Source organism: Rhinocladiella mackenziei (genome assembly GCF_000835555.1).
Source record: "Rhinocladiella mackenziei CBS 650.93 unplaced genomic scaffold supercont1.10, whole genome shotgun sequence".
Classification (NCBI taxonomy): Eukaryota; Fungi; Ascomycota; class Eurotiomycetes; order Chaetothyriales; family Herpotrichiellaceae; genus Rhinocladiella; species Rhinocladiella mackenziei.
In genome coordinates, this window is record NW_013550595.1 from 352,783 (window position 1) to 370,427 (window position 17,645).

At 50.8% G+C, this 17,645-nt stretch overlaps 5 protein-coding genes across 5 annotated transcripts; 2 read left to right on the plus strand and 3 right to left on the minus strand.

The window, feature by feature from the left end:
• Window positions 1-464: 464 nt before the first annotated feature.
• Z518_10815 (uncharacterized protein) lies at window positions 465-3,357 on the plus strand (the record flags this gene model as incomplete). The annotated part of the gene is made up of 2 exons (XM_013411646.1): window positions 465-860; window positions 925-3,357. The coding sequence occupies 2 exons, from the start codon at window positions 465-467 to the stop codon at window positions 3,355-3,357; spliced, it is 2,829 nt and encodes a 942-aa protein (XP_013267100.1).
• A 2,525-nt stretch (window positions 3,358-5,882) lies between these two features.
• Z518_10816 (uncharacterized protein) lies at window positions 5,883-6,981 on the minus strand (the record flags this gene model as incomplete). The annotated part of the gene is made up of 2 exons (XM_013411647.1): window positions 5,883-6,082; window positions 6,141-6,981. 2 exons carry the CDS (start codon window positions 6,979-6,981, stop codon window positions 5,883-5,885), a joined length of 1,041 nt encoding a protein of 346 aa, XP_013267101.1.
• Window positions 6,982-9,318: 2,337 nt separating this feature from the next.
• Window positions 9,319-10,712, minus strand: Z518_10817 (uncharacterized protein; the record flags this gene model as incomplete). Its single annotated transcript, XM_013411648.1, has 3 exons — window positions 9,319-10,203; window positions 10,261-10,563; window positions 10,632-10,712. The coding sequence occupies 3 exons, from the start codon at window positions 10,710-10,712 to the stop codon at window positions 9,319-9,321; spliced, it is 1,269 nt and encodes a 422-aa protein (XP_013267102.1).
• A 472-nt stretch (window positions 10,713-11,184) lies between these two features.
• Z518_10818 (uncharacterized protein) lies at window positions 11,185-12,292 on the plus strand (the record flags this gene model as incomplete). The annotated part of the gene is made up of 3 exons (XM_013411649.1): window positions 11,185-11,243; window positions 11,328-11,448; window positions 11,504-12,292. The coding sequence occupies 3 exons, from the start codon at window positions 11,185-11,187 to the stop codon at window positions 12,290-12,292; spliced, it is 969 nt and encodes a 322-aa protein (XP_013267103.1).
• A 3,197-nt stretch (window positions 12,293-15,489) lies between these two features.
• On the minus strand, window positions 15,490-16,015 carry Z518_10819 (uncharacterized protein; the record flags this gene model as incomplete). The annotated part of the gene is made up of 2 exons (XM_013411650.1): window positions 15,490-15,680; window positions 15,745-16,015. The coding sequence occupies 2 exons, from the start codon at window positions 16,013-16,015 to the stop codon at window positions 15,490-15,492; spliced, it is 462 nt and encodes a 153-aa protein (XP_013267104.1).
• Between the last annotated feature and the right edge of the window lie 1,630 nt (window positions 16,016-17,645).

The following is a 17,645-nucleotide window of genomic DNA, read 5'->3' on the forward strand; positions in this document are numbered from 1 at the left end:
CACTTTACTCTCCCAGGTTAACCTTGTGGTTTCTGCCCCCTGCAAGCCTCATTTCCATTAGTTGCTTCTCCACTGGCCTCCGTCCTCCTTGGCCAGACGCGACCTGTTACGCTTTCTCTCGCTTGCAGTATCAAATGCCTCCTGAATCTACCACCTTCCTGCTGCTCCGGTACCTCGCAACAATCTCCTCAATCCCCTCCGCCAGCTGATCTAGTGTTATTCACCCTCCTCTCACGTCCCGCTCGTTTTTGCTCCTTCTTTCTTTCTCAACTCATTGAAGTAGCCTAGAGCCGTGAGGGCGTTGCAAAGATATTTTGTCTAAAACATAAAGAATCCCTCTGGGCGCAGGTGTCGTCCAATCCCAACAGGTCAGGACCTCGCACAGGCCATTGAGGTTTGGGGGAGCACTTGACCTACTTGATCCGAGACCATCTTCTACGGTCAATCCTGTCAGTTCATAAGCCATGGGTCCATCTCTCAGAGGCCACACCTCCATGACTTCAATGGCTCGTCCTCAGACCCGCGATACCAATCGTCCTACGACGAGAGAACAGCAAGTCGACAATGCTATCGTTCCAAGCCGAACATCTTCTCTTCATTCTCGAATCACCCAACCCCTACCTTCTACTTTGGCCAAATCGAATAACCGACCAACCCCGAAAACCTTGACCCATGCGTATATGGTATGCGGTGTAGGAAGAGAGCCTTCACAATGGGTCAAAGCACCACCTCCATCACACGGGAAAATCCAACACATGAAGGGGGCTGTAGGCCAATTCTGGCTTCCAGAGATCTTGGGAAGCAGTCCCAGACTGGAAAGCGACAACGAGATTGCCAGAGCTCTACACAGTGCAATGAGGGTAGGTCCCCCCCCCCCCCCTTAAAACCTTGAAGCTGTTTTGTCATTTAGTGACCCCTTTACAGGCCTGTTTTCCTCATGATGTGGAAATTTGTACTGGTCGAAGCCAGCCACACTGTGTTCACCATTCATTTGTTCTCCAACAAGATTCCCAGCACACCTTGTACGGTATTGCTCTTCGAGTCTGGTCTCGAGCAGATGAGAAGAGAGCTGAGACTATTCGTGATCTACGCCGCAAGACCGAACCCGACTACAGAGATGTTGCTGATGAGACCTATTGGATTCCCTACTGCTTGAGTTTCTTGTCGAGATATCCTTTGTACAACCTCCTCGGCGACTATTTGCGAGGAATGTGGATTCACTGGAACAAGGCGACGAATTTGTTCCATGCCGAGGAAGTTTCAAGGATTCTCAGTTTCCCTGCTCCACGACTCAATGACCTGGTTCGCATCGACATGAAAGATTATGCTCTCTGCTATCAGTTCCCATCCTCTCCGACGGGATTTCAAAACTTTGCTATGTGGCCTTTGTTCAATTGCTTGACGATCCCAAATATTGTTGGTCTCATTGAAGCTGCAGTCTCACCGACTCGCCGCATTATTCTGACCAGCCACCACCCTGCCATGCTGACAATCGCTGCCGAGACGATCAGATTCTGCGTCCGCGTCTATGAATGGAGTGGCCTCTACGTCCCCGTCGTTCACGCCCGAAATGTCAGCGAAATGGTCCAAGAGCCTGGCCCCTACATCCTGGGCATCACCACCGAATGCCGATCCCTGTTCCAGCCACCAAAGGATGCTCTCCTGGTTGATTTGGATCGGAACTTGGTCATCACGGATCACCCCCCGAACATTTTGACAGCTGGCCAACGCACCAAGATGATCAATCGTCTGGCTCAAGCCTTGAACAGCGATGTCGAGATCACAGGAGTCCCACAACATCTGAAGTCCGCCTATGGTGGTGGCAAACTCATCCCTGCTGGACAAATCATTGTCCTGCGCGGTGAGGTTGAAAGTGTTCAGGACCCTTCATGGTGGAACCAAGATGCTGTTATGGCTGTCATGGATCACGTTTGTGAGAAGCTTGGTCGCAACACTGGTGTCAAGGCCTTGTTCGGTGGCTCCATGAAGAAGCCATTGATGACCAAGATTTCGATGAGACACATGAACGAAATTGTCCGAGAACGCAACCAATATTCCCGTGATGCACTCGAAGCCTGGCAAGACTTTATCAATCTCAAGGGCCGTATGGATACCGAACTGGCCAAAGTCGCCAAGCGCAATAACTACCTCGAACAAGAAGTCGAGACCTGGAAATTGCAATTCCAGAAATTCCAAGCCTTTGTGGAGTCCCTCAACAAGGAGTTGGCTGAACTTCGCGTCAAGATCGAGAGTCATAAACGCGAGAACCGCCGACTTACTGGTCTCATTGATCAACAGAAAGACGATGCCGCTCGTCTGGCTCTCCGACTCTCGGGCACCGAGAGACAGCGTGACAATGCTCTGGAAGCGCTCGTTCTGCAGCAAGGCATCGCTGAAGATCTCGAGAAAGAACGCGCTCGCAATCGGAAGGAGATTGCGGCCATGCAACATACCAACCAAACCCTCCAGAGACAACGTGATGAAGCTCAACGTGTGGTTCTCCATCTCCGTTCTCTGATCACCGGCCAGACTCATCACATGGAACACATTGTCCGTTCTATCGGTTCCGCGTCTGAGCTCGCTGAATATATCCATGAAGGATACGACGATGATGAGGACGAGGAAGACGACCAAGATGAATCCGCTGAAGATGGCGACCGACTCAAGAATGTCACCGGCCGATCGGGCAAGCGTGCTTCAAGAGCGGGCTCCGTCGATGGTCAAGATGTCACGCCCTCCATGGAAAACAAACTGCTCGCAACCAGCAAGCGAACTAGCAAGCGCTTCTCAGGGCTCAGCATGTCTGATGTTGCTGATCGCCACCTTCGTGACAAGACTGATGCCATTGCCGACATTATCCGAAACATTAGCGAACAATGTGCCGCTGCAGTTGAGGGTCTGCAATTGGCCAATGAAGCTGCTGATGTGGAAGATGAAGAACACGCAGAGGCCGACGAAGCTGGTGTGTCTCCGTCAACAAGTCACGCCCGAGAAGATAGCGGCAACTTGTCTCCCGTGGAGCATCTGACCACCGATTCTCGTTCCGGCACGGGTCACTTGACTCCTCAGAGTGAACGAAGTTCCATCCCACCCACACCAGATCTGGTTCATCAACGATCCAGCACGGCATTAAGCATGGCTAGCACGGCGCCCACAAACTATACTGCTCGAGAATCCCTGAATCATAACACTCGAGCCGACCGGACCAAGATTGTCGAGGATGAGGATGCCGAACGTGCTCATGGCGCGGCAAGTGTCAATGGTACAAGCAGCGTCAAGGGTGACCCCGTCGTCGAAGAGACCGGCAAGCAACCTCCGGGCCGAGGTGCTGTCCTCAGCCGAGTCATTGAAGCATAGACCCAACCTTACCTATATTGGTACGTCGTGTGGGCTCATTGAGCAGCTTGATCAAACAAAATTAATCACCCTTATCACGGAAACGGACTTGATCTGGCATGGAACTTTGAATTGCATGGAGCCTTGGCGCGAAAGTCTGGTCGGGACTGATGGCTTGGAGTTGTTGAATTATTTTTTTTTTCCCCCTTTCAGGATCCTATCTATGATGAAATTCCCCCCTTTTCAGTTCAACGTATCATCTATGTTGCTGAATATTGTGGAGGAGACTCGATTTTAATGCAGAGTGTGGCCATGATTTGGCTGCCTTTAATTTGTTTCGTCTACACTTTGATTCGCCTCGTCATTGTTTCTGCCTCATTTGGTTCAGTATGGGATTGCTTTTATGTTTTTCCCTATATTACTCTCCTGCGTTCCAGTCGAATCGAATCGAATCGACTGGCCCAGTTGTTGGTCCGGAGAATCAGCGTGTCGTTGAATTTCGTGCTGTGAGAATATTCGCTTGCTGAGACTGAGGAAAGAATACCAGCGGGATGAAATGAGAGCAGAACAGAGCAGAACAGAATCAAGTATGATGTATGATATTCAACCCTGATTCCAGTCTTCATGACAAACTTGCCAGCTAAAGAATGTTGGCACAAGACTCAAGGGAACTCAGTGGAAGGATGCTTGTACAGAATCGTGACCATCAACTGGAGCCGTGATGGTTCCCCATGAATGTTTACATACTCCCTACTGCATTCAAGCTTCGTCTTGAGCAGCGAGCATCCGTCGAATCACTGCTTTCTTCTATAGCTTTTCGCCGCCTCTTCCCCAAGCCAATCCCAATATGGTGTACAGCTGTCCATGTCTGTGGCTGTTGGCTTTTGCGCTCTCCGACAGAGTCGAAGAGATCCGGGCCTGCAGTGAGGGCAGTCCTATTCAATCAGCGACGAATTTGTTGGTGTTAAGGGTCAATCATTGGCTACATTTCGACATACGCCATATCAAGTATCCGGCTATCCCACAACCCCTCGAGCATTTGACCGAACACCTGCCAACTTGAGACAAGAGCATTCTTGGGACCTTTCAGAGTACCAGCAGTTGGAATACATTTCATACAATGAAACCAACTTCAGAAGAGTCACCACAAGTGAGAGAACTACTCTCTCCCCAAGATGTCCTTGAAGCCTTCGAAAAGGTCTTCACTGTCGTCAGCTGCCCATAGTAGGTTTGCTTCAAAGGCCCAACCCATTAGCAAGAAATTGAAGCACTTGCATACCTTAGCCCCGTATCTTCTGTTTCAAGTCCCAGCCAGAGAGCCTCCCCGGTCGCCGTAGAAATGTTACCCCTGGGATTGGCGTGATAACACCCTCGTTCCATGGCGTCAAAATTGTGATACTAGTACCTCTCATTACTTCAGCTCCTGACATAGGACACCGCAGTGTATTGAGGCGAGTCGTTCAGGTCTGCGGTTACAAGCCAACCACATATCGGATCCGTCAGTTCTCCCGGTTCCAGTTGGAACAAACGAAGCTGGGTTTGGAAGAGCGGAAAATAGTATCTGAAGAATGAGCTCCGTGGAATCTGGACAATGTCTGTTGTTGCCTATTTGCGAATGGTATACCACTTCACCCAAAAACTGATTGAGACCTCTTGATCATAGTCGAGGATCTGAATAAACGAATTGTCGGGAAACGTCTTCTTCGGTGCCTCGATCAGGTCGCTAACTTCACCATCGCAGCTGTGTCGAAGGCCGATACTTCTCTGCCACGTGACTAGTTGAACAGTGGCCGGTGCCCCGCTGTTGGAAAAAGGGTTATCATTCCTATAAATATCAGCAATCTGATAGAACCAATTGCCAAACAGACAGAGCACTCGACAACAATCAATGGATACCCACTGATTGTTTGACAATAGTTCTTCGTCTTCCCCGTTTCTAGCAATTTTCCATCGCGTTCCACGTCTCGATGAACAACGTGGGGTCGGTGATCACTTTCTATCGGGGCCTACGAGCACGAACTCTTTCCCTCTTTGAAAAGAATATGGATAATGCATGGGATCGACATAATCTGTGTCCAAGTTGAGGAGAGAAGCACCCAACGCCGGCTCCGTGTCGTCTGGATAGCGTGCATTGCACCACATTTTCGTGGTTAAGAAGATCTCTTGGGCAATACTTTGATACATTGGATGACTTGCATTTCTGTTCCTCACCCATCGATGCCAACAAAAATGGTCCAAAGAAAAAAAAAAAAGGTCGGCTTGCACCGGTTGCAAGGATTCACGGAGGAACGTACATACTTATGCGCTGTATCTATATGGTGGTACCCAAGGCTGAGAGCAGTGTAGGCTGGTACTTCCTGCTCGTCGGGATCTAGGAACGTCCTGAGGCCGATGGACGAAATAACTGCGCCGGTGTTGAGGATGTTCTTTCACCTGTCAACCCAATCAGTATATCTGTCAGTGGAGGTCAATGATCCGACTACCATACGACTGGTCTACGCTCCTTCCTTAGTTGTGTGGTACTTCCATCAAGCTGACCTCAAGGATCAGTCAGGAACAAGTTCGGGGCTGTCTCCAAAACACATCGACAGGAAAGCCTCCGGATAACGAGCTCCCTTTGCTCCACCGACCCTCTCGATGGCCTCTCTGAACTTCTTCTCGTCTTCCTTAGAGAAATCGACATGAACGGCACCGGCATTCTCCTTCAAATAATTGATGTGTTTGGTACCCGGGATTGGAATAAAGTCTTCGAGAACAAAATCAGTACAGAATATTCACGCTTGAGAACGAGGCTTTCTTTTTACCATCACCCTGAGCCAGTTCCCATGCCAGAGCCAATTGACCAGGTGTGCAGCCTTTCTCTTTTGCAAGCGCCACCAGTGCCTCAACCAGCTTCAGATTATCTCCAAAGTTCTCCTCGGAGAATCGAGGATGTAGTCTGCGCGTATCCGCCTTATCGAAGTCGTCTCTACTCTTGACCGTTCCGGTAAGGAATCCACGACTCAACGGTGAGTACAGGACGAGTTTAACACCCAACTCTCTCGCGGTCGTCAAGAAGTTGGTCTGGTCCGACTCGATGTCGAGTGCGAAGGGCGAGAATTCCATCTCGGCCGCGGTGATCGGGTGCACCTTATGAGCTCTCCTTAACGTTCGAGCGGAGCACTCCGACAACCCAAGGTAGCGAATTTTCCCTTCTTTCTTGAGCTGAGCCATGGCTCCAACCGTCTTCTCAATGGGCGTCTCAGTGTCCACTCGGTGCTGGAGATATAGATCAATGTGGTCAGTCTCTAAGCGCTCGAGGCTCGCTTCGCATGCTTCTTTCACATAATCTGGGCTTCCATCGATTTTTATCTTGCCATCTCCCAACCTAATTCCGAATTTGGTTGCAAGGAAGATCTCATCCCGCCGTCCGGTCTCCTTGAACCATCTGCCGATGAGCTTCTCATTGGTAAAAGGGCCGTACGAATCGCTGGTGACCCAGAAATTGATGCCCACGTCAGCTGCCTCAGTGAGAACTTTGAGAGACTCTTTTTCGTCGTATGGGCCAGACGAGAGGACAATCGACATGCCCATGCATCCAAGGCCGAGGGCAGAGACCAAATCCTCTCCAATCTTGCGTTGAGGGAATTTGGGAGCCGCTGCCATTGTAAAAGCCGATTTAAGTCTCTATCAAGGAGATGGATCTAAGATATTGGAGATGTTGAATGGCTCGAAACATCTCAGTCATGACTTTTGAGGGGCGATATATACTCTGTTGCCGTTCAACAAGCCTTCTGTGCGAAGGTGATACCGACGTTTTGCCATCAGAAAGATGTCCGCGGTCGGCCGGTGACGGAGAATGAATGGACCAGGGGGATTCCGAGTTGCGTTATATGGCCTGGTTCTTGAAAACTAAGGACAAAAGTGTCCGTTCACCTCACTCGAACTACCGGTAATCCAATCGGTGGGATATAACCACTCAAGAACAAATGCCGCTAACCCGTACGAGTAGCAGAGCAAATGCGAAACATTGGTTCTACCGAAACATTTAAGGCGCGTGAAAGCCCTGAGACACCATTTGATTCTCGAAATTCGAAAATTCGATGCGAAGCGTAAAACGGTCTCAGCCATGTGTTCAACGGTACCTGGTTGGCCCCGGGTTGGCTTTGATTGATTGGTTGAATATTCTTAAGTCCTAAATCCGAGCCCCATGCATATGCACCTTAAAAGGACGAGCGAGTGGCAAGCTGAAATTTACAGCCTTGCTTCAGTACTAACTCCGATCTGCAAAACATGCATGAATCATAGGGTATACAATACCTACCTCTTAAGAGAACAGTGGAAACGTTCAACCTCCGGATTGCCTCAAGTCCTCGCCTTCCGTTACAGCCTTGCAGACACTGCCTTTGTGAGCGGGTAACCGAGGAACTGTCGAACCATAGTGGCACAACCCTGACCAAGGTTAGACTAAGTTGAGCCAGGTTCTGATTTGATTCCGTTGCATGGCCATGTACTATAGAATCAGCAGAGGTAAGGCAGTGATTGAAGTTGAGATCAGGGAGTGTGTTGTCGGGCGTTAAAAACGACGAAATCTGTATGGTGACGTAGACGTGGTGGTTGTCCCAATTAATGGATTGCAATCGCCACTGTGCTGTTGCCTAAGGAATCCATTCTCTCTGGCAATGTGGCTGAAACAGACTCTGCTCTGCAAGATCACATGGAACACCTAGTACCACACCACCACAAGGATTGTTATTGTACTGTGGTGAAATAGCACTTCAGGAATTCAAGGACAGAGAGAGTCTGTGTCAGCTGACCTTCTGCAAGGCCGCAATTGAAGCAAACCGAGCCGCGCGCATGTGCTGCATTTTTGCAAAAATGGACGGACCCACCGAGAATATCTGAGCCACCACACGATCACGGAGTAATTCTGTCCGCAGAAGCCCCAAATATGAATTCAAGCAAGAGAGCAGAGGACTTCAAAATCAGGAGCTCTTTCTCCAGGGCGACCGACAATGCTGGAACTCTATATTGTACCGAAGAATCACCTAAAATGCTGTTACCGAGCCTTGCCATTACCCACGAGACTAGGAGACACGTTTCCCATCCTTACCATCACCGGCGATACTAACAGTCCCGACTGGGTTAGGCTGGGCGAGTCCAGTCGATTGTCAAATTCTTCGCGCAAAAGGTACATTGCGTCGCACTCACTTGGCGCTGGGGTGGATCAGCAAACCTGAGCAACATGATTTGCGGCATTTCCCTGCCCGACGTGGCGCTAAATGCAATTTTTGTCGGTAGAAGATATGGAGTCGCCGCTGAATAAAAGGGTTTGTTACTCCTAGCAGGACCGACGGGATCAGCCTTGCTGCTATTGCCCCGTCGATATTGGCAAAGATATTGGTTGCGTTTTGGTACGAGTGTGGACACTTGATGGCGATGTCGGGAACGCAGATGATACGGCGAGCAGACAGCTCGCCACTGGAAGCCTAAAATTGGAATACATCGTCGCGACCTTGGGTGCCGCCGTGATTTATCACGTTGTTTCAGTTGCAGGATTGAGATCTAAGACTCCAAGGTGCCTGATGCATTTATACATACGCCAAATTCTGCATCATTTGTCAGTGTCGGGCATTCCGGATAGTCTATACTAGGCCCTAGCTGGTCGTCGTACTCCCCGTATATTGCCTATTCTGGCCAATAGCTTATACGAAAATCTTGCTTGCGAAGTGTTACGGGTCGACCAGGAATGCCTTCGGCTTCAGCTAACCGAGGAAGCGCAGCCTTGTCGGTAAGGAACAGACACGCGATGCGACCTGTCGATCTGTTTATACAACTACGGCCGTTCTGTGGTTCTCCTGTGTAGTCAACTTATCAATCATACCAGCACCAGTTAGGACATCGACTTGTTCTGTACTCTACTCCTTGCTATACTTATCACCCTCGTCAGGAAACCCTACGTGACAGGACCTTCGGGTGTGATGACGTGGCAGTATGGCCGTGCTAGACGATCGGTGCTGGCGCTGTCGCGACTTCGATTTCCTGACCCTTGGCCTCCATGTCTTCTCGGTACTTGTTCATTCCATGTTTAAAGAATGGAGCGTCCATCAGCGTGTCGAAACTGTGTACCATTTGGGCTTGTGCAATGGAGATTGGGATTTCAACAAGCGTCCGGTCCTTCATGTCCTTCTCGTAAGCCGCGACACCGTCTCTCAGGCTCTTTCCCCCATTCTTAACCACCACAAGCTCGTCCACGAGCCTTGCAGCATCTTCAAGGGCGTTGTTCAGTCCTTGGCCCCGATGTGGAGGCATTGCATGAGCAGCATCGCCAGCAATCGTGACTCGACCTCCGAATTCCGTCTCAGACCAGTCCATTGTGGGTCGCCAGACAGTAGTGCGGTCCACTACGATAGGCAAATCTTCCGGGAGATCTTTACCGACCGTCCGCCAGGGATCGGCGAACGCAGCAGCCTTCTCTCGCCAAAATTTCAACCGAGCCGCAGGATCAGGGAGGTCTTCACCACGAGGTGTGCCAATCCATGATAGACAGTTTTGGAACAACCAGGTTTCAGGCCGATCCGGGTCTTTGACATCCTGGATGGACTGCCACCACATGAACCCGTCAGGATGGTAGCTGTTTTTAAAGACCGGATGGCCCATTCGTTGAAGCAAAGCGGTCTCCTTGGGAAAAGAGCAGCTGACGTTAAACATCTGAATATCAAGGTCCTCCACCTGAGCGGCCTCATCGCCGACGAGATATTTGCGCACGATGGAGTTCGCCCCGTCGCAGCCCACAATGAGGTCACCAGACACCTTTGTGCCGTCGGCAAAGGTCGCCACGACCATGTCATCTGGGCCAGGCTCAATAGTAGAGAGTTGCTTGCCATACTATGACGACACCATTAGGTCTAGCTCCGAGAAGCAGGTAGCCCACCAGTACCGTACCTGGACAGAAATACCTTGACTTAAGAAATTCCTCAACTTCTTCCTCGATATCCGTCTTGGCTCTTCCCCCGGCATGTCGAAGAGCTTTTCCCCGGTTTTCGCGTTGTAATGAGGTAGAGTCAGATCTTTTTCGCCGTAGAATGGATCACAGCAGATACCCTCATTCAGCAGCGGCCGGAGTTCTGGAGGAATGCATTTTGAGATATAAGAGGCACCCCAATGGAGTGTCATGCCCCACTCGCGAGGGCGAGTCTGATATGTGCTAGAATCCTCTCTCTCGTAGACCGCGCATTCGATTCCGTTCTGCCCTTGACCGTCAATACCGTGCACAAGACCAAGTCAAAGGCCCCGAAGGGAAGGGGGGCACGTACCTGCTTCAGGCCTTGAGCAAGGAGAAGGCCTGTCGATCCTGCTCCGATTACGACTATCTTGAGTGGTTTCTCTGATCCCATTTTTGTGACGTGAGAAATCTTGGTTCCAAAGGCTTGGAAAAAAGAAGCAATAGAAAAGTAGTTTCAGATTTAAAAAGGTGGCGGGCTGCGGTAGATGCGGGCTGCACGTCGCGCCGGCCTTCGACTCACTGGCGCCGTGGCCTGATGAGGAACCGCTCAAGACTTACTCTTCTATCATTCCAATGCAAGAATCTGCAGGTTTCTGCCAGGCTTATGCAAGCTAGCGCACCTATTCGCAAGTTCACGTCATTTGGGTTCTCTCCTTCTCTTGGCTCGAAGCGATATCTGCGTCTTTTCTCCGGGCCGTGCCTGGTTGTAACCCTTCCGCGAACGATCGGCGCCACTCGGGCCCATCCGCCATTTTGGCGGGGTACAAGTAGCTATCGACACCTAGCCCTTGTTCATCGGCCTAATCTCACTTTTGTTACTCCATATCACACTGTGTGCGCCCGTCATCGATGAAATGGTCGGAATGAGTGCTCATCCAACTGAAAATATCAATGTGGATGAAGATGAAGCTGTTGCCGATATGTGGGTGGTACTGTCCCCATGATTTGAATGATCCGTTGAACTAGTCCATTCGCCTCGAAAGCATTCAAATTGACCACTCAGCAGATGGGATCTCGCCTCCACATTCTCGATATCGTCCAGTACCAGTGTGTTAGACTATCCGATAGAGCACGGCCGACAATATCATGCTTACAAGAGTGGCTCCTACCATCGGCCAAATGACGAAGTAAATCACTCCGAATCCTCTTGGCCGCGCGAACCTCGACTCACGTATTGCATAGGAGGAGCTCGACCGACTCGATCTCATGAATGCCTTGCTACAGATGGTCAACAACGACAAACTTCACCTCGCCCCAATTGAACCTGCATCGCAGCGCATCCTTGACATTGGTGCAGGGACCGGTATTTGGTGCATCGCCATGGGCGATCAGTATCCATCAGCCGAGATCATTGGCGTCGACATCAGCGCTAGTGCGCCCCCATTACTTCCGCCAAATGTCCGGTTCGAGATTGACGACGTGGAAGACCCATGGACTTACGGAAATCCCTTCGACTATATCCACTCCCGCTACATGGCCGGCTCTATCAAGGACTGGCCACGACTAATGGAGCAATGTTATGTCCACCTAAAACCAGGCGGTTGGGTGGAGTTCCAAGATTTCGACATTGACTACTACTCTCAAGATGGCTCTCTAACACCCGATCACGCCCTGCGGCGCTGGCTCACCACGGCCTACGGTGCCGAAAAGCAGACTGGACGTACCCTATGCCCCGGGAAGTATTTGGAACGATGGGTGCACGAGGCAGGTTTTACTAATGTCCAAGTCGTCAAGTCACCACTACCTCTGGGAGTATGGCCGAAAGACCAGAAGCTCAAAAAGATTGGATTGCTCAACTGGACCCAACTTTGGGAGGGGCTACAGGGAATGAGTCTGAGGCTGTATATTGATTTCTTGGGATGGAGTCGTGAGGACCTCGAGATTCTCCTCACGGAGGTCAGAAAAGACCTAAAAGACTCCGCCGTCCATGCCATGTTTGATCTGTTAGTCACCCTACGCTCCGATGGCTAAATCTGTCCATGCGACAGGATGCTAACACCTAGAAGATACACTGTTTGGGGCCAGAAACCTTCTTGACCTAAAGGAAGCAATCGTATTTTCAGACTGGGAGTCTTTTGAGTTTCAAGTCCTTTTGTACCTGATCTTCGCAGCCTGCTCGAGGGATAGCGGGCACTGATGTACAATGATGCATCCGGGCAGGATATCCTTTCTAAAACATTCCTTCCTCTCGTTATGGTGCTTTCAGATATAACCCAAAAGGAAGATGCAAGAATTATGATTGCTATCATGAGTGTCGGTCGTTTTCTGAAAGAAAAAAACGGAATTTGGGTTGATATCGACTTTTCAGAAAGCTGATGGGAATAGCTCATATCATGAGGGACCAGATATCATGATGCATTCTCTGTTATCTACGGTAAGAAATATTAAGTGGCCTTACATGTTATATCTCTCTATATATCACAGCGAGCGAGAGGGTACTTACCCCTTCACACTGGGCCTCCGCCTTAGCTAACAGGTTCTACGCCCTTGTGCGCGGATACCAGAGCCCATATTCATTAGAGAATGCTGGCCCGTTTGAGCTCACCCTCGTGCCGCCCTACCGCACCCATGAACCACCCCGTCCCCCCCAAGGAGAGAGACGTTGGTCGCACCAAGACAAGCCCAGCAAGCCAACCACCACCAATGACAGAATTTCCACTTCTGGGCCGTCCGGCCGCGGACCAAGTTTTCAAGAGCCGATGCAACCGCTGACCGGAGTTGCCCATGACCGCATGCTGCAGGAATGAGACATGTAAAGTATCCTCGTGGTTTATCGTGGGAGGGCTGATGACTCCGTCAGGCTAGCCTCACAGTCCGCGGACAGCGTCTCTCGGCTGAATGTAACGACCTCGAAGAAGTTTTGAAATGGTACTGCGACGAACGGAAAGATCGCGTTGCTGATGCCGACGGCATTGACGTGGAGCCTCGCCTAGCTCAAGACTCGGCGTACACATCGCGGAAAAGCTTCATATCGACATGATATCGCCGAACGGAGCAATCGCTCCCGCGGGTCCTACAGAGGACGATCGAAACGGTGAGCCCTGCCATCCACCGGGATGTCGAAGCAGATCATGACTAGGGGCTTCCAGCTGATCTATGGCGATGATGACAACTGGCTAAGTCTCCAGGCACAGCTCGATCCACACCTTGGCCTCAGGGTTGCAGTTTCCAGTGGTTTGAAAGCCTCAGAAGGACCTAACTCCGCACCACTTACTCGGTTGTTGTCGGTCAAACTGCTTACTAGGTGGGCAGCTTTCAATCAACTAGCAATGTGGCTATCTCTGGTAGGCTGTATACGCAGAATTGCACAGAACCCGCCCGCAGTCTAACACACGTGTACGATACAATCAAACGGTTTGGTGTTCGGCCAGATCTACTCGGTGGCGTTGATGCAATGCCCTCAGGTGAGACGTTCCAGGGTTACCAGCGCGATTGGGGCGTCACTAATTTACTGTACTGTGGTAACTCCGTACCACAGTAAGTAAAGCGGCCACCCCCAGCAGATAGTTCTAGTTAGTTTCTCTTCCCGCCGCTATAACAATAGCGAGCCATAATCACGTGATAGTGCCAAGCTATTTTCTCACGTTATTGGCCAACATTACGTATTGGCGTCCCCACACATGATGCTAAAATCACGTGATACATACCTGAATAAGGAGGAAGTTGCGACATTGCCAAGTCAATTGCATCACGTGATTGTGTACACGGCGGCATGTGATTTCACGGAGGACTTAGTTGGCATTCGAAGAGGTCCGAGGGACCGTCTGACTATATAGTATCTGAGGGTTACTAGCGTTCTTCGAAGACCCCTGGTCATTACAAACCTTGGCAGACCTTCAAAAGGGTCACGTGGGCCACCTATAGTCACAGGCATACCTATTCAGAAAAGCCGACGAAGTGGTCCAGTAATATCTACTAAACATGGATCGCGAGCGATCTAGAAGATCGGAATACTGGGTGAAATGTCTACACAGAATCCCTAAACTAAGATGATCCGGTTCTGCCAGCGATGGAGAGCTGACGAGGGGGGATTTCATGGAATCCAATCCATGAATCATGTCGAGTTGGGAGGGCCCCCATCGGGGCCACGTGATCACGGGGTCACGGAAAATAGTTAATCCGCTAGAGATTGGGTGGTTCATAGACTGGATCCGATGGGTGACGAGGGGAGCACGTAATTCCGGAAAAAGGTTAATCCGTGAAAAGGGGGATTTCATCGGATCCAATCCGTGAACCATGTCGACGTCGAGGCTCGTCGTTCACGCTCAGTTACGAGGGATGCCGAGTGTGATTAGTAGAGTTATTTTAGGTGGTCCACAGACTGGATCCGATGGCGAAGGCCCCGGAAAATAGTTAATCCGGTCCATAAACGAGATGAGACGAGCGCTCGGCAAGACGCTCACTACTAACGAGACCAAGACGAGACGAGCTAGGGTTTTGCCCGAGCTCGACTAGTCTCGCTCAGTCTCGGCTCGGCTCGGCTCGTTGAGAAGCCCTCGAAGAGACGTTGGCGAAACTTGGCCAGGTAGCCAAGCTGGTGGTCAGATATGTCTGAGCCGCATGACGAACCGGGCAGACCCCGCATGCAATTGTCTGTATGTGCTTGCTCAGATCCAGAGCTCCCCCAAAGACCAGAAAGCCGTCATTTCATGTAGACAATGGCTTCTTGTCAAACTGGGTGCAACTCGAGATGTATTGAATGCTCTGTTCTCTATCTACTTGTCGAGGTATTGAGGCTTCTTTTATAGGCGTGCGAATACTACGTCGTTACACAGAGCAACCATCAGTAACGTCGTCGTCTATGGAAACCTCTCACCAGTGTTTCAGCTGTGGAGTATGTACACAATAGCCCTTTGTTCAACACTTCTACTTATCCAGGAGAGGACAGATGTCCACTACATGACTGCCACCAGACCTGCTTATTTTGCTGCGATGTATCGATATCAACTCTGCTATCTGGATATATCGATATCGATATAACTTTCTACCTCTTAAATGGATATCAAGCTTGATATCCACCTAAACTACGCGCTCTGATTGGCTGGGACAATCGCAACTCCGGGCTGCGATTGTCACAGCCAATCAGAGCGCTACGCTCCACCTTCACCCTTTTCGAACCCGATGTCAACGCCTTCGTGGTGATGCGCTCGCGACGCGAACGCAACTCGCTAACAAATCGGTAGGGCGTCGATCCGGTCCGGGGAAATGGTGATATACCGATAATCCGGGTGGTGCGCCTGGAGAAACCGCAGCCAGGTCATAACATGTCCCTTCTGAACTTGAAAATTTGACTGGAATTGGCGTTGATATTGAAGATCATTCTCGGCGACGTGATCTGAGGACCGTAACACCAACACATCTAGTTCAGAAGGCAGATTAGGCAGTACATCTACCGTCTTTATCGTATTTTGCATAAAGCTTACAGTGTCCCGAGTAGTGGTACTGGTAGCCACGGTAGCGATAGACCATCATTTGCACATGTGACCGGGCGATCATCGTCTCCTCGACTTGGGTCAGCGCGGACAGATGGGCCGGCAGCTCTCCCGAGTCCATTCCGTTCTCGGCAGACATGAGAAAGGGAGTCTTGCCGCCCTGATCCCGCAAGAAACAGGCATGGCAGATCCCATTCTTCAAATCCATGGAGAACCACCGGGCTTGACAGCGGCTGCAGGTCTCCATCTTGACCTGATCCATGGCTGCATGAAAACTTTGGATGGACACCCATTGTTCGGCGGGGAGAAAGCCCGAGGCTGGCGGTTCGGGTCGAGGTCGGACGGGCGTCGGTGGTGGAGAGAGGGCGCGCTGGGCGAGGGGAGGGAGGATCGAAAGTGGATGAGATTCGAGGAGAGAAGACAACCTTGGACGTGTGGGAGCTTCTATGAGCGGTGTGACACGCCTCTTGGACGGGATCGTCGACCGTGACGGCTGTCGAGCCCTCCACTTTCTGGACTTGTCACGACAGGCGATACAGGTGGAAAAGACCTTGCTCCCGGGGGCGGCGGCGGCATCTTTGAGAAAGAAAGAGAGGGGGCGCTTTTGGTGAACAAAATTGATCCCTAGGTCGCGGGCGGGGGGGTCGGAGTGTAAATGAAGCTTACGCTTCAATAAAAGAGCTCTTGAAACATATATGACTCTTCAATTCCCCGTGCCGTCGTCGCGAGAGTCCTCCCCTTACGGCGCCGGCCTATGCCTCAGCAGAGGCCCATCTCAATGCGAGCAACATACCAACAACGAAGAAAGACTCATGGAAGACTTGCTCAATCTTAATGCGAATGGTACGACGATATTTGGCTGCACTGGGGGAGGTAATATTGAATTTTAAGCTACTGGTCCTAACGCTCCGCGTTAGTGGGGTCGGCCGCCAAGATCTCAACAAAAATGCAATGTGTCTGGCGAAGCGAGAACTCCCTGTACCTCCTATTGTCTTTATAATGTACGGAGGTGCCTTTCAAAAGTCTTTTCCCGGTTCGTGCGCCAAACGATCGCGTATTCAAAAGACGGAATATTTTGTCCACGGTTGCTGATAGCAACAGGTCCCCTGGAACTTGGATTTTGCACCTTCAACACCTACAATGGTTGCCTAGGCCGCTTAATCCGACACACCTGGTACGGGCCCCTTCGGGTGTTTAAGCCGTAATTTGCAGAAAATAGCCCGTCATGCAACGAAACACGGTCATTTGCGCACGGTCGATATCGTTGGTCTGACGGTTATTATTTGGCAGTAGGTCTCGTTCGACAAGTCCTCTTTCGGTCACGTCTACCTGTACGGCCCCGTGGCGTCTTTTGTTCCACAATGTTAGCACGGACTCGATGTTGCTGGTTCACATTAGACAGCCTCTCGAACTCCCGTCCGTCTGGGCTTGACATCCCGGGCATTTTGGTTAGAACTGGATGAACGTGGCGTTTTCGGTCACATCGTGGTGGATTGTCAGAGGTCAAGGCGACCCGGTGTGACGTACGTGATCTGGACGGCTATTGGCCAGCCCTGTGTTGTGGCTTTCATGGTCATTTTTCTGCGGTGCGACATGCTATTGGGTATGTCTTGTCCACTGAAGACATTTCCTGACAAACGCGGCTGTGGCTCTCAAATCAGGACATCCAGGTCATCGCTTCCACAGAGTCCCTATTCAAACCGGTTGGCGGGCGGCGGAATCTGCTGCAGCGTCACAGTAATGCGAGACGGTTCCCGTGGCTACAGTACACAGGTCATTGACATACTGTACGAGCTGAGAGCTGGTCTAGTCGGTATTGGCAGGATGTGGGCTTCGTGCGGAACATTAATAAGCCCTGCCTCCTCCATTCACCGCCGGCGAAGTGAGAAATG